This window comes from Canis aureus, chromosome 2 (genome assembly GCF_053574225.1).
Source record: "Canis aureus isolate CA01 chromosome 2, VMU_Caureus_v.1.0, whole genome shotgun sequence".
NCBI classification, from domain to species: Eukaryota; Metazoa; Chordata; class Mammalia; order Carnivora; family Canidae; genus Canis; species Canis aureus.
In genome coordinates, this window is record NC_135612.1 from 42843767 (window position 1) to 42859976 (window position 16210).

Genomic DNA, 16210 nt, shown 5'->3' on the forward strand with positions numbered 1-16210 from the left:
AATAAAAAAAAATGCAGAATGAACAGTGCATGAGGCTCTTAAAAGGAATAATATGCTGTATTGTTCCCACAGGGCTACTACATTATCACTTGGCCTCAGGCAAACCTCTAATGTGGATATCACTACCCCCAATTTATAGATGTGAAAAGTGAGGATCAAGGTCAGAGAAGTTAATAACTCACCAGGAGCAAACAGGGAGTAAATAGGAGAGGCTAGACTTTAAACCTTGGACTCCAAATGCAGAGTATTTTCTCCCTGCCTTAATGAAACTGTGGATATGCTCTGTAATATACTGTCAGTGCGAGTTTACCACAGGCTGGGGAGCCGGGAGATGCTCCATGTGTGGATTTCGTGGGTAAGTGGGTGGGTGCATAGGCGATTGTCTGTCACCAGGGCGACCTGGTTGGGCCAGTGCCCCAAGGACAAAGCAGGTCCAGCCCAGAGAAGGCTGTCCAACCCCTGCCAGGCTCACCTGTTTGTCCCCTCTGCCCCCACAGTGTGCCCGAGTGCTTGCGGGAAGCGGGCGTGCACGGAGAACAACGAGTGTTGTCACCCCGAGTGTCTGGGCAGCTGCAGCGCGCCGGACAACGATACGGCCTGTGTGGCCTGCAGGCATTACTACTACGCAGGCGTCTGCGTGCCCACCTGCCCGCCCAACACCTACCGCTTTGAGGGCTGGCGCTGCGTGGACCGCGACTTCTGCGCCAACATCCCCAGCGCCGAGAGCAGCGACTCCGAGGGGTTCGTGATCCATGACGGCGAGTGCATGCAGGAGTGCCCCTCTGGGTTCATCCGCAATGGCAGTCAGAGGTCAGTCACGCAGTGCACCCCCCCCCCACTCCACCCGCTGCCCCCCTGGGGAACGGTTAAGGACAATGGGTCCACTCCAGAGGGCTGGCATAACTGACATTTTATATGAGATTCCAGGAGCAATTGCTTCCCCCACCCCATCAGCTTGTTTTATATTGCCTTTTGGAAGTATACTGCCTGGCCATTGGAAATTAAGTACCTGATTTGCTGGCCCTTGGTACCTGGAGGTCACACATCTCCCCTCCCTGCACTGGCCAGGCTGCCTGCCAATCAAGGGGTGCTGGGTGTGAGGGAGAGCTGGGAGGACTCGTAGATTTAGGTTGTCCCACTCCTGGTGCTACTCTGCACCAGCCTTGTGAAGTCTTTGGGAGTGCAGGAAGGAAGGACAAGCCAAGCCCCAAACAGCGTCCTTGAGGCAGCCAGAGTCCTAAAAGTCTGTTAGCACAAACTCCATCCTGTGCCCACACTCACAGCCATGAAGAGTAGCCAGGAGCTCAAAGTAACCATACTGTCCATCAGTACCTGTTCATCTCTCACTTCCTCCACCATCACCTTTGCTTGGTTTTCTCTGTCTCTCTCATTTTCTTTCCTGAATGCTGAGACTTACTTGGGAAGCAAAGACATTCTTTACAGCACACAGCATCCCTCTTGTGTATGCCAGCTGGACTTCTGTAAATTTGTTGTTGGTTTATGTTTTTGAAAAAGCAATAGTGGCATTGTTATAAAATATAGAACTGTAGCCCTGGACACAAAGGAAGACCAGAGGTTTGGGGTCCTCGAGCTCTTTCCTCCTCTATGTAGAGCAGAGAACTTTTAGGAAAGAATAGTTCAGTTGCAGTGGGCCAAATGCTTCCTTCATCTTCAAACCAAAGAGAAAAACTCACAGTCCTTCTCAATATTAGACACAAAACAACTTTCCACCTGTTATAATGTCTTTACTATTGTAATAACAAAAATTATTCTGAATACTTCTTAAAAAGATAAGTGTGCCAAGGAGTCCCAATGAACTGTAAAGTATACATATTCCACCCAGAATAAATCTGCCACATTTTACTCACGTTTATTGGCAACCTTAGAATTTAGGAGGGCTTTCCCAGTACCCTGGGGCCATGCCACAGTTCCTCCTGGGGGTGGGAGCAGAGATGGGGCAGCTGGTGCATGAACTGGGGGTGTACCGTCTTTGTCCTGGGGATACATTGTCCTGTAATGTAGTGGGGCCAGAAGGAGGGGAGTGCTGTGCATTTCAGCAATGTTGTTTCTCCCACTGTGGTGCATTTTCAAAGAATCGAGCTGTTATTTTCCCTTCTGGTTCTTAGAGTCTGTTCAAAGCTATAGATAATACCTCTTCTATTTTAAAATAAAACACCAACAAGAAAGAATAAATTCCACTCTCAGCCTATTTGACACGGAGTTTAAAATATTTATTAATGCTGTTTATGCCCTCTCTGTACCAGAATGGATTCAAGGAAGGTTAATCTATAAACATGTAATCAAAGCACTTCCTTAGAAAAACATTTTTAAAGTACTAGAAGATTCCAAGACATTTTAGCAAAGGTGTTGGGTTCAGAAATTTCTATTTGAATAAAATGTCAGGGAAAACTAAACATACACTTAACATATGACCTAAAAATTACACTCATAGACACTCAGCCCAGAGAATTGAAAATATATGTCCATGTAACGTGTACACAGTTGTTCCTAGCAGCTTCATTGGTGATAGCCAAGGACTTGAAAACAAGTCAGATGTTCTACAGTAGGTAAATGGTTAAGCAGTCTGTGGTACATCCATGCCATGGACTATTGCTCAGCAATAAAAAGGAGCAAACTGTTGAAATACACAACTTGCAGAGGCCTCAAGGACATTCTGCTGCTGTGTGCGGGGAAAAAAAAAGCTGATCTCAAAAGGTCACATATATAGAACGCCATTTATATAACAGTCTCGAGATGACAAAAATGCAGTAGTAGAGAACAGATTAGTGGTTGCCAGGAAGGAGTTAGCAATAGGAGAATAGGGGGTGGCTCTATGGGAAATCTTCCTGAAGTACTTCTATATCTTGACCACATGAAGAGGACACAAGAGATGAGGTGATGTGGAGTTACACGTACATTGCACCAGTGTTAATTTCCTGGTTTTGATATTGCATTATATTTCCATAAGATGAAACCATGAGGGGAAACTAGGTAAAGGGTACAAGGGATCTTTCTGTACTCTTGTAACTTTCTGTGAATGTATATCTCAGGATAAAAATTTTTAAAAGGGAGGATGGGGGCATTGGATGATGCATAGGTGAGTTAGAAGAAATCAAAAACCAAAAACATAAAAAGTGCTGAAGGAAAGCTATTATCCACAGTAGAAATAAGAAGGTTGTGTTTGATGTTACAGGAAAGAGAAATATTTCTGTGGTTGGCCCACTTCCTTGGGAAACCTTGCCTGGCATTCTCCCAACACAAAATAGGAAAATCACAGGGAAATTTTGTTTACCTATAAGTCTGTAAACAAAACAAACCCCTGCATCTTTGCCTTAGATATCCAGTAAGGTTTCATTTAAAAAATAAAAAAAAAGACTTTCACATCAAAGACTTTCTCACATAAGCTATTACTTACACTGTTTGCTTGAATGTTTTTTACTTACCCTTGTGAAGTTTAAAAGATCAGTCAAGAACAATAATGTAAACAGACCTGGCTGTCCGGTTCACCATACTATTTATTACACACAAATGCCATAAGATTGTATCATTTGTTTGGAAATCAACACACCTTTGATCCTGGGTCTTGTGGTTCAGCAGCCAGATTAGCGTTTTGTCTGCTATTTCTTAAATGATGGTAGGGAAGCTGGAGAAATGCCAAGCTCACTCTCTAATCCCTGACTCCTGGAGGTCTGCATCATGTTTGGGAAAGTGTTTGGACCCTTTTGGCTCATGACCAAGTAATGGAAGTTCCTTGCTTTCAGTGCAAATGCATGAAAATAACTCTCCAATCAATATGCAAGTTTCTGCAAAACACTGTTGAGAAATAATTTCTGCTGTACTTTAGCAGGACAATAATGGGTCTGTGTTATTCCACCTGTATTTTGAACCTCCTCCCTGGGTTCTGCTGGGATGTTGGCCACAAGAGCCAGACTCCTGTCCAGTGGCAAAGACACCAACGACCCTTTGCTGTTCCTGTCCAGTCTCCCAGCTGCTCCTCCAGGGTGTCCCGGGCAAAGCCACAGCATTAGAGAGTAGCCCTGTTTGCCTGAGGAGCCACCACTGTGTCCTTTCTTCAAGGCTGTTTCTCCCACATGGAACCAGCTGGCTCACCAGCCGACAGCCTATGATACACCACATGCCCTAAGGATGCATCACAGATTTTGTCTGGAAACAGAAATATGCTCTTCCTTTGTAAGCACTTTCTTCCTTTGGTTACAGTTTGAATGGCTTGTCCTGGGGTAGCTTCAGAATGAGATACAGTTTGCCCACTTGAGTGCTTCAAAACAGTTGCTTTTGGTAATGTGTGCTATAAAAACAACTTAGAATAAAAACATTATCTCCATGATTTTTTTAATGCAAGGAGCATAGCATCCTCTGTTTTTTGTTTGATTCTTTATCTTCAACAGCATGTACTGCATCCCTTGTGAAGGTCCTTGTCCCAAGGTCTGTGAGGAAGAAAAGAAAACAAAGACCATTGATTCTGTTACCTCTGCTCAAATGCTCCAAGGATGTACCATCTTCAAGGGCAATTTGCTCATTAATATCCGCCGAGGCAGTAAGTATTCCATCCCCCTGGAAGAGATGGCTGGATCTCTTGGTTTTCTTTTGTTGATGCTTTTATCTCCCACCCACGACTCACAACTGAAGTGCAGGCCTAGAAAAACAACATGGTGCGTGAGCCTCATGCTCAACACCTCTTTTTTGAGTTTCCCTCCAAGATGAAAACAACAACAACAGATTGAAAGAGAGTCTATTTTGTAGCCATTGACTCAGCATTTATTCGCGCCAAGGGTCATCACTCATCTTTCTGCTAGTCCAATCTTATGCAGGAGATGCACATCCTAACACATAGGAGCCCCAAAAGAAGCTGGTGGATCAAAGGTGTGACTCAGCAGCCTCTAGCTGGGGCCAGAGCCATGTGGCTTCAGGTCTAAAGAGTTTTGATTACTTGGAGGTATTGAGACTGAGCAAAGGAAAGAGTTTAATGATACTGCTTTAAAATTTTGTGAAGCCCAAAGTATGGTTAATCTCTACATTTACTTCGGAGACTACCCTCAAAAAATACTAGCATGTGTCATCACATATTTAAAGCTTCAACCCTTTTTGATCTTAAACTAACGATGGCTTCTAGCCTTAAATTCTCCACCCCTGGGACTACTCAGTCAAGGAACCAATGATAGTTTCATAACCTAGAATAAAAGCAGTAAGGAGACCTGGAGGTTGAAAGGATTTTTTTTCCTAAATCCTTTTGCAGAGAAATTTTTAATTTGAGGGGGAAAAATGAGTGATTTATTTATTCTCTGAATTTACTTTTCCTTAATACTGTTTGTTTGGTGAATAAGCTATGCTCTTATGGTTTACAGATGGCAAAAACACATTTGTGTTCAGTCCTTTTGGATTTTTTGATACTCTTCATTTTTCATAACTCCCTTCACCCCTCCACCACAGAGATAACTTTGCTTCCATGTGGCTAGAATTTTCTTACCCTTATGATGCTTCTAAAATTTTATTCCTGGGCACCTGGGTGGCTCAGTTGGTTAAGCATTTGACTCTCGACCTCAGCTCAGGTCTTAATTTCAGGGTCATGAGTTTAAGCCCCATATTGGGCTCCTTGCTGAGCTTGGAGCCAACTTAAAATGAATAAATAATGAAGTTTTGGCCCTTTTGCTCTTACTAGATTTCTTAATTTTTAAAAAGATGCCTGCATCCCTAAAACCCTTTGAGTACCTATACCTCATACCTACCCCTTATTTTTTCCTAAGTGTTCATAGCCTGAAGATAAACATTTAATCCACAAATTAAATCCACGAAGAAGTATAATTTGGGAAGGAATCAGTACATATTCATGTTGGTGACGAAATCTGTCTTCCTGTTTATGTCCAATGGGAGAAATCAGCTGGATGTAGAGTGATAAAGACATCTCATTGAAAAGGACATCCCTAGCCTTAACTACGGCATACATCCTGCCCCACATTTAAAATTCATGATCTTTTCCTTGAAATATCAACCACAGGCAACTTCTAGTGTTTATAACTTGAGTTTCTTCTAGAAAACCATTAAACTATACGTTAAAAGTAGTACCCTGCCCTCCAAGACAGCACCCTTATTCTTTTATTTTTATCAATTCAGAGCAAAATAGAACCTCTCATTAAGCCTTCAACAAGTCATATACAATAAAATCCCATTAGTTGAACCATACTAAATTCATTATGGTATTTATTATAATTTTGGCATAAGTTGAACTGAAGTTTATATTCTTTATTTACTACAAGGAAAAGACAGGCTAAACAGGATTATGGGAAATACAGTGCGTATATGTTATGCTGGTTTTTTTTTTTTTTAAGATTTTGTTTATTTGAAGAGAGCACAAGAAGGGGAGGGGCAGAGGGAGAAGAGACTTCCCGCTGAGCAGAGAGCCCCACATGGGGCTCCATCCCAGGACCCTCTCAGATCATGACCTGAGCCGAAGGCAAATGTTTAACCAGCTAAGCTACCCACCTGCTTTTTTTTTTTTAAGATTTTATTTATTTATTAATAGACACAGAGAGAGAGGGGCAGAGACACAGACAGAGGGAGAAGTAGGCTCTATGTAGGGAGCCCGATGTGGGCCTCGATTCCGGGTCTCCAGGATCACACCCCAGGCTGCAGGTGGCGCCAAACCACTGCGCCACCGGGGCTGCCCCTGTTTTTGTTTTTGTTTTTGTTTTTGTTTTTTAAGATTTTATGTTATTAAAAAAAGAAGATTTTATGTTATTTTCACATATGTAGTATTATCAACTATTTTCCAACTGTCCTCTTGTTAGGAAAATCATACATGTGCATCATAGAAAACTTAGAAGCACAGAAATGAATTTTGAAAAATCGCCGGCAGAGGGCAGCCCGGGTGGCTCAGAGGTTTGGTGCCGCCTTTCAGCCCAGGGCCTGATCCTGGAGATTCCTGATCGAGTCCCATGTCGGGCTCCCCACATGGAGCCTGCTTCTCCCTCTGCCTGTGTCTCTGCTTCTCTCTCTCTCTCTCTCTCTCTGTGTGTCTCTAATGAATAAATAAAATCTCTAAAAAGAAAAAAAAATAAAAATCGCTGGCAGATAACCTAGTGTGTTAACATTTTGTTGTGTTTTCTTCCAGTCTTAGTGAGACAGCCTCTTTAAATATAGATCTCTGTATCTTAGAAACTAGAAATGCAGCAAAGGCGGTTCCTAATGAGATCGAGAAAATGTTGTTCATTTAGTCATGCCCTTGTATTGGGGAGGCAGTGCTGTCTGTTGACAGAGTGTATTAAAAGACGTTCCCTAGATTTGTCAGCCTTAGCTAATTGGCAGCCTGGTATTTATGATTTTGCCTTCGGTTAATCAGCCTGGGAGCTACAGTACCCAGCCTTCTGGAAAGTCTCCTTCCCCTGCCTCTGAGGGGCCCTGTCCCAAGAGAGGTTGGTGAAAGTCAAGCCCAGGGAAGAATGTTTTTGACAGAGATGGCAGGTCCTGTGCCAGCAGCCTGAGCCTCAGTGGAACCATGTCCTGCCACGGAATCAATCTCTAGACATGTTTGTGAGAAACCAAATGTGTCAACCTTATGCTACACGAACGCTCACTAACATGGCCCCCTCTTTGTACAGATAACATTGCCTCAGAGCTGGAGAACTTCATGGGGCTCATCGAGGTGGTGACAGGCTACGTGAAGATCCGCCATTCCCATGCCTTGGTCTCCCTGTCCTTCCTAAAAAACCTTCGCCAGATCTTAGGAGAGGAACAGCTGGAGGGGTGAGTGCTCCAGATTTCCTGAGCTGACATTCTCCTATTACAAAACAAGTTGCATGCTTTTAAAACTCTGCATTACTAAGGTTAGAGCTCTCTCTTGTTACGAAGAAGAAAGGAAGAAGTTAAGATAAGGCTGGTGCTACCTGTGTGATGGCCCACCTCCTTGGGCAGAATCCCGTGCAGCTGTGATTCTCTATTGTTGGGATATTGCTGTTTTGGAAAGTGGTGTTGTGACCCATCAGCCAAGGGCTGCGTGTCTGACTGTGACCATGGAAACAGGAGACAGGGGTGCTAGTGGGGGTTCTCTTTGCCAAGAGCAATAGGAATGGGTCTCAGGTGCTTATGACATGACTTTTATCCTCAGGATGCTATATACTATGTAAAACTATTTCATCTTTTAAAAAAATCACAGGGGCTCCTGGGGGCTCAGTTGTTTGAATGTCCGACTCTTGATTTTGACTCAGGTCATGATCTTAGGATCTTGAGCTCCACGCTCAAAGCAGAGTCTGCTTGTCCCTCTCCCTCTGCTCCCCCCACCATTCTCTTTCTCTCAAATAAGTAAATAAATAAAATCTTAAAAAAAAAAAAAAAAGAAAATACAGTTGACCCTTGAACAACATCATTTGAATTATGTTGGTCCACTTCAACACTTATTTTGTTTTGTTTGGATAAATACAGTGTAAGACTGTAAATGTATTTTCCTTATAATTTTTCTAAATAATATTTTCTCCATCTGACTTCATTGTAAGAATGCAGTATATTATGCACATAACATACAAAGTATGTTAATCAACTGTTTATGTTATCATAAGACTTCTGGTCAACAGTAGACTATTAGTAGTTAGGTTTGGAGAATGTCAAAAATTACATGTGAATTTGTGACATGTGGATAGTTTATTTTGTTATAAGGAAATCTTTTTTTTTTTTTTTAAGATTTTATTTATTCATGATAGACATAGAGAGAGAGAGGCAGAGACACAGGCAGAGGGAAAGGCAGGCTCCACACCGGGAGCCCAACGTGGGACTTGATCCCAGGACTCCAGATTGCACCCTGGGCCAAAGGCAGGCGCCAAACTGCTGAGCCACCCAGGAATCCCTGTTATAAGGAAATCTTAATTGACAAAATTATTTTATTGATTAGCCTATAGGATTTACACCACTGGCAGAATTTTTGCTTTCTGCTAAGATATGCTATGTGATAGGGATTTTAAACTAGCCAGAGACTTTTCACCACAAGATAAATAAGAGCTGGTGCTTATTGCTATGGTTTCTTTCCAGCAGTTGGCCCGTGTGTACCTCTGCATATATACCTTTCTCTTCATACTTCCTTTAAATACAGCTCTTGCCAGTATTTAAGTTTTGAAATAAAAAGAGATATCCATTAATGAGCAAATTCCTTCCAAAGAGAATTTGGGGAAATAATTTAGGAAAGAAAGAGGTGAGAAGGTCATGGGAAAGGTTGTCCTTGCTGATTTATCTACCCCGACTGGATAAAGTTACCCCATAAGGGTTTCTTTACAGCCTCCCTGCTTTTCTCAGACTAACTCATGGTCAGTCTTAAATTCTTAAAATTCCATCATCTGATACAGCTAAAGAGGGCAGCTCTTCATTCCATCCTTGAAAAGCACACTGTGCTCCCCACCGGGAACACTGATTCTCTAGAAGAAAAAACTTCTTTCTCCTTGCAAATCCAAGGAGGCCTCCACTGTGCCCAGCCCCAGAGTGTCCCAAGTCACTTACATGGCAAGCTGGGGCTCTGCTGTTTTGAGGTGATGGTTTTCATTCATTGTATTAAATTTTATTTTATTTTTAAAGATTTTATTTATTTAGTCATGTGAGACACAGAGAGAGGCAGAGACATAGGCAGAGGGAGAAACAGGCTGCCTGTGGGGAGCCTGATATGGAACTTGATCCTAGGACCCCAGGATCACAACCTGAGCCAAAGGCACATAGATACTCAACCACTGAACCACCCAGGTGCCCCTGTTGTATTAAATTTTAAAGTGATTTTTAGCAATTTTTTTTTTCTCTCCAGGTAGGCTTGTGTTTCTAGAGTCCCTCGTGTTCATAAGCACTCTTTTTTTTTTTTTTTTTAGCAGACCAGTATTTGCAACTTTTTCTGCTGATTAACACAATGCACGTTTTCTTTTTCCAGGCTGAACAAGTGATAGACTTAGAAGGGAAAGCTGGAAGGAGAATTTGATTTTTCTGATTGATTGATTGATTGATTGATTGATTGATTTGAGAGAGAGATAAGCAGAAAGGGAGGGAGAGAGAAAGGGAGAGAATCTCCAGCAGACTACATGCTGAGCACTGAGCCCAAAGCAAGGGTGTATCTCGCAACCCTGAGATTGTGACCTGAACTGAAACCAAGAGTCCAATGCTCACCTGACTGAGCCACCCAGGCACCCCAAGAGTTTAATTTTTATTAAGAATGATTACACAGTGGGATTACCTTTTAGTCATGTGTTAACTTAAAAGTACTAAACCCTTGAATGTAGCTGAGAACTAAGACTAATTTTTATGTGCAAGGATATTTAAGATGCATTTCTCATTCTTTGAAACTTGTATAAAACCTCAAGTCCCAATGGAGGCTCTTTAAGGATGCCTGCTATTGCTTAGGTGTTTGGAACTCCTCCATGTCCAAGTAGGCTTCAGGCCCCTGTCCTGCCATTAACATTTTAGATGACAAGGGAGGGCAAATGGGCCTTAGGTTTTCATACCCTGCTGCTAATCAGTGGCCCTTGAAGCTCTGAGGGTGCTCGGCTTCCAGCCTTTCCTTCCTGCATGTTGCTTCTTAGAGGCCCTCTCTTTAGCTGGGGTGCTTGAGAATCTTGCCCCACTTGGTGGGAGTTGGGTTCTTTCACCTGCCTTCTTCACCCATGACCAAAAAAGGTATAAATCATCCTTACTTGTGATGAACACTGCCATAGCTCTTTGTATCTGAAGTGACTGGTAGCAATAACTCCATTCTTTATTTTGCATCCTCAGACTTAGGAAAGAGACTTAGTTCCATCTCCTGACCAGCCCTCCTCACTCTAGCAAGGAGGGAAGAGTCGGGAGAGGCAGAGAAGAAAGGAGTGTGATAAATAGATAAATGCCAACAACTGTGCAAAGCGAAACTTGCAAGGAGCTACGAGGGAAAGAAAAGGACTGTGCTCTGAGCATGAAAAAGAGGCAGGGAATCTGATTAAGAAGATCCCACAGGCTTTCAAGAAGAGGTGGCACTTGAGATGGGCCTCAGAGGGTTTTCAGAAATACTCAGAAAGCAGAGGATGAAGAAGGCAGTTTAGGATAGGGCAGCAAGAGCAAAGGCAGCGAGTTGGGGCATCCTGGGACCTGTCTGGCAAATAATGCTGGAGAGGTTGGTGGTATTAGATTACGTAAGGTGTTATGCACCCAGGCGTGGAGGTTATAATTTAGGTATGGAATGTTTTCAAGGCTTTTGAGTTGAAGGAGTATTAGCAAAGCTGCCCGGACATTTCATTTCTGTGCGTCTTTGGTTTAAGCCAAGATGACTTTTATCTCAGTGGTTCCCAAACTTTGGCATTAGAACCATATTGGGTGGGGACAGGTAAAAAAAAAAATCCCAATAACCCAAGTCTCATTCCCAATTCAGTCAGAATGTTTGGGGGGTGGGATCCAGGCATCAGTGATTTTTCTCAAAAACCCAAAAAAAGTAATTTCACTGTGTAGCTAAGATTGGATACCACTACTATGTCCTGTTACTTCTTTTTCTCATATATGAATCCCCAAAGCACTAGGCCTTTTTTCCTAAATATTTTCTTGTCACACTGTTGCCTTAAAATATGATTTTTCTTGGGACCCCTGGGTGGCTCAGTCAGTTAAGCATTGGCCTTCAGCTCAGGTCATGATCTCTGGGTCCTGGGATCGAGCCCCATGTTGGGCTCCCTGCTCAGAGGGGAGTCTACTTCTCCCTGTCCCTCTGCCCCTCCCCCCAGCTCATTCTCTCTGTCTCTCTCTCTCCCCTCTCCCCCCTCCCTCTCCTTTCCCCCCCCCCCTCAATCTGTCCTCTCTCTCAAATACATAAATATTTTTAAAGGTATTATTTTTCTTGAACTTCTGTAGCCAATGAGAACATAAATAAGTGCCTCCATTTGGTTCAATAGAATTGGAGTTTTATAGCATTTCATTTTGATGGAGAACAGACAAATTCATAATACAGGGATCCTTTGTAACTGACCACCATGGCTTTCCAAACTGGAACTGAGACGGACCTCCAAGTCTTCTGAGCAGCCCAAACCACTGAGTTCTGTCCAAACATGAAATTCAAGCATTTTAGCTGGAGTAGAGCTCATCTATGTGTCCATAAGAACCCAGACATCCAGGTTTCCTTGAGGATGTCACTCAGTCTGTCGATCTGTATAATGTTTCTAGAGTAATAACCTTAGAGATTAAGAAAATCAAAGTTTTCCTGCTATTTAAAAAGGAAATGGGTTTTGTAATACACCTGTATAAGGTTTCTATAAAATGAGTTATTTTTAAGCCCTTGAAGAGAAAACAGAATATTTCTGTTACCTGGACAATTCCTTGAGTTGGACAACCTTATTTTCTTATGGCATCAGAAAAATGAGATAAAATTTTGGATTCTTCGATGCCACCAAGGATCATTGCCCCAAAAAGTCTTAAAGCAGAGGTAGTTCTAAGATTTGAAATTCTTGGGTGCATTTTAGGCACCTCTAAAGTCATGACCCCACCACTTGACGTTGCAGCACTTGGTGCTTCATTCTGCCTTCCTGCAACTCTAAGGTTAGGTTGTAACAGGGATACATATTAACACTTCCCTGGGACTTTTAAAAATAAAGACTCAACCATGTGACTCAGCAATTCCAGGCTCTACCAAGTATCTTCCCAAGAGAAATTAAAACATGTCCACACAAGACTTGCATGTGAATGTTCGTAACAGCATTATTCATTATAGCCCACCCACCCCCACCCCCAAAAAACCCACTGGAAACAATCCAGATGTCCATCAACAGATGAATGGAGGGATGCCTGGGTGGCTCAGCTGTTGAGTGTCAGCCTTCAGTTTAGGGCGTGATCCCAGGTCTGGGGATTGAATCCCGCGTTCGGCTCCCTGTGAGGAGTCTGCTTCTCCCTCTGCCTATGTCTCTGCCTTTCTCTCTGTGTCTCTCATGAATAAATAAATAAAATCTTTAAAAAACAAACAGATAAATGGATAAACTAAGTGTGGTACATGAAATACTATTCTACAATAATATAACAACATGAGTGAACCTCAGAAACATTCAGCTAACTGGGAAAAAAAGCCATGCACAAAAGGCTGCACATTGTATGATTCTATTAGTTTCTAGCAAAAGCAGAACTATGGAGATAGAAAGTAGATTGGTGAAGGCTGGGGGCAGGAGCAGAGATTGACCACCCTTGACAGGGAGGGAACTTTGACACCATGGAAATGTTCAGAAACTGCATGGGGGTGCTGGTGGGACAGCTGCAAAAATTTACTGAAGGTCATGGCACTGCATACTTAGGATGGGTACAGTTTTTGGTAGGTAAATTATACCTCAATTAAGCTATTTAGAAAACTCTCAAAAACATTTTCTGAGTTTCTGTTTGATACCTAGTGCCACTTGAATATAAATTCCTGCCTTTGCTGAACCCCAAGGTTGGTGTAAAATTGGATTTTGAGGAGACTGAACATGGTGTGAGCATCTGTGAAAAAACCAAATCCTGTATCTGTTGTAGATTGCTAGAATGCGGAGACAGTCCCTGTGTGCTGGATTCTGATGCCCCCTAGAGACAGCCGGAAAGAGTCCATGCTTTTCCCTCTATGAAATGAAAGGGAATAATCAGTTGTGTATTTGCAAGGATTTTGTTTTTTGTTTTCCAGTTTGTCAGTAAGAGCTGAAAGTGTGGGGGAAATATCCCTTCCTATCCCCATCATCTGGACTCCCAGCCCTCAACCCCCTTTGCCCCCAGCCTGGGAGAAGCCAAATAAGTACGTTGCCTAGCATTGTTGCTTTAGTAAGTGGTAGAGACTTCGCTCGGGCCCTGATCTTTGGATTCACAGATGTGATGCTCCAAACCCTGGCCCCCAGGGTTGTCTTCTGTGCACCATGCAAATCCCTAGCACTTTGCTTTGCTTTGCTTTCATATCCTTACTGTCCTTCATCAGAGCAGGTGGAGAGGTGGGTGGTTGTTGATAACTCAGAGGTAACACAGCCCCAAGCCGGGAGCTATCAGTAAAATATCTCACCTGAGTGTGTAGTATGTACTAAGCATTCAGAATGTCAATACAGATAAAATACAGATATACTTAAGGAAATGATCGACTGCTTCCAACCTACTTCTGTTGGTCTATATTTTGTCAGGTGGGTCCCACCCAAGCACAAAAACAAACTTATTTTGCCATACTAAGAAGGCTGGTAGTCAGGATACCGATATCTATAAAACCCAGGCATCTGTGTATGCTACAGAAAAATAAACAACTTAATTTTTTAAAATATTCCTTGAATGTAAAGGCAGTAAGCTTAAAAACAATTAGGAAATGACATGTGCTGAGTAATTGATTTATATAGTCATTTTCTTAGGAAACAATGAAAAGGTGTGTGTGTGTGTGTGTGTGTGTGTGTGTAAAACATGCAGACAAGTCTCTGCCTTTTACCATCTCTTGTCACCCAGTCATGGAAGGGGAATTAGGGGAGAGCCAGGCCCAACCTAGGGATGGAAAAACAAGAGCAATATTGACAGACAGCTTATGAATAGCTTGGTTATTATTTTGATGAGGGTTTTATTTTTATTTTTCTGTCGCTCACAGAGGCTCCATAATGCCTGGGTTTTATTGATGTTGGTATCCTGGCTCCAGGCCTTCTCAGTGTTGTAAAAAATGTTTGTGTTTACTGTAAAAAAAATAATCTTGCTTTTCAAAGTGATTAATCACACACACAGTGGGCCTGCCATTCATTTATCAAATTCCTGATTTATAATTCATGCTTCCTTCCATGGGGAGAAGCATGTTTTGTTCAGAAGGTATTTCCAGTGTGGTTTCTGTTCCCTGCCAGTGAAATTAGTTTACTAAAAAGAAGCCTCATCCTATGTTGAGACAGAAGTGTGACCTAGTTAATTGGCCTTTACTTCCAGCCTGGAGGTTTCTGCACTAGCAAGGAGGTTTTGTCCCACGGGGCCAGCTGAGGATACAGGGAGCAGCAAGACACACTGGGGTTGGTATTGGCTCTTGAGAGCTGAAAAGTACTCATGGACAAGAATGGGCCTACATAGAGGCATCTGTTTCTAGCTGCAAACCCCACCTTCACTTGTATGACTATCTGGATCACCCAGCATTAGCTTCAGCCTGGCCCTGGGGAGTAGATGTGGGTGGTTCTAAGGGATAGCAGAGCTCACCTTGCCATGTCCCAGCGCTTCCCACCTGTACGCATGGCCTTGCACTGCATATCCCAAGACTGATCGATTTGGACAATGTCTTGTGTTCTGTTTCCAGTGAATATATGTCAGGGAATGAGTGACATTCCTAAGAAGAAGATAGTACTGACTTGGGGGTTTTTGCCACCTCGTTCAATGCCCTTGAATGTGTCGGGGGCCTCAGGGTGGGTTAGCAAGGAGCCTAACTTGATTTAAGAGATCCTACCTTTGGACTCACTTGGCTCACAGAACCCTGGAGGCAGAGCTCTTGCTCCCACCCCATGGATAGGGCCCAGTGCCTGTGGAGGGGTTAGGCTCAGGCTCAGATTGGACAGAGTCCACTGCACCTCTGTTGACTCCTCCCAGGCATTAAGGTCTTGGATTCCTAAAACGAACAGGAAGTTCACATGTTCGTACCCCTTACTGTCCTATGAGTGTGTGTTCATGCCCCCAGCCCTATGAAGAAACTGGATGGCTACACAAAGTACTAAGGGAACTGCCTATGGCTACGTGACTCATTAATGGCATTTGTAGTCCTGGATCCTTGTCTCTGAACTCCCTCGTGAATGTGTCACAAGTCTGCTTTGGCAACATCATCAACCATAATTTTTGCTTCCTTCTTAATGAGACTCAAGCTGAGGATTGACTGGGCAGGTAAAGGTCCTGGTATGAGTATATGTGAGGAACCCCATCAGGTGTCTGCCCATGGACATAGCCTCCAGAGCACAGGAATGCTTTGGACTTCTGTCCTGGCTATCCTGGCTTTGGAAAGAGGGCTGGATCCTTTCTTCTCTGCAGTTTGTGTGTTGGATTGTTAAGTGGATCTTAGAAACAGCTCAAAGTGCTGCACCAATTCCTAGACTCAGTTCTGTATAAAGTGCTTGAATGAGCTCCAGAATTAACCCGAGGCTGGGGACCAGGAGGGGGAGAGAAAGGATTCAAGGTCCATGGGGAGCAGACCTCTAATCACTGAAGACTTGGATGGGCAGCATGGCACTGCCTACCTGGTTTCCCCAGGGACTTAAAGAAAGAGGGATACAGCCTGGATCTTTCT

The 16210-nt window shown here is 43.1% G+C and overlaps 1 protein-coding gene across 2 annotated transcripts in view; it reads left to right on the forward strand.

Moving 5' to 3' along the window:
- The window catches only part of IGF1R (insulin like growth factor 1 receptor), a 303627-nt gene that overhangs the window by 231852 nt on the left and 55565 nt on the right, over nucleotides 1–16210 (forward strand). For both annotated transcript variants that reach the window (XM_077870111.1, XM_077870116.1), the window contains exons 3-5: nucleotides 498–810; nucleotides 4407–4555; nucleotides 7614–7758. In XM_077870111.1, the coding sequence (XP_077726237.1) occupies nucleotides 498–810; nucleotides 4407–4555; nucleotides 7614–7758 (607 nt within the window). The remainder of the gene's footprint in view (nucleotides 1–497; nucleotides 811–4406; nucleotides 4556–7613; nucleotides 7759–16210) is intronic.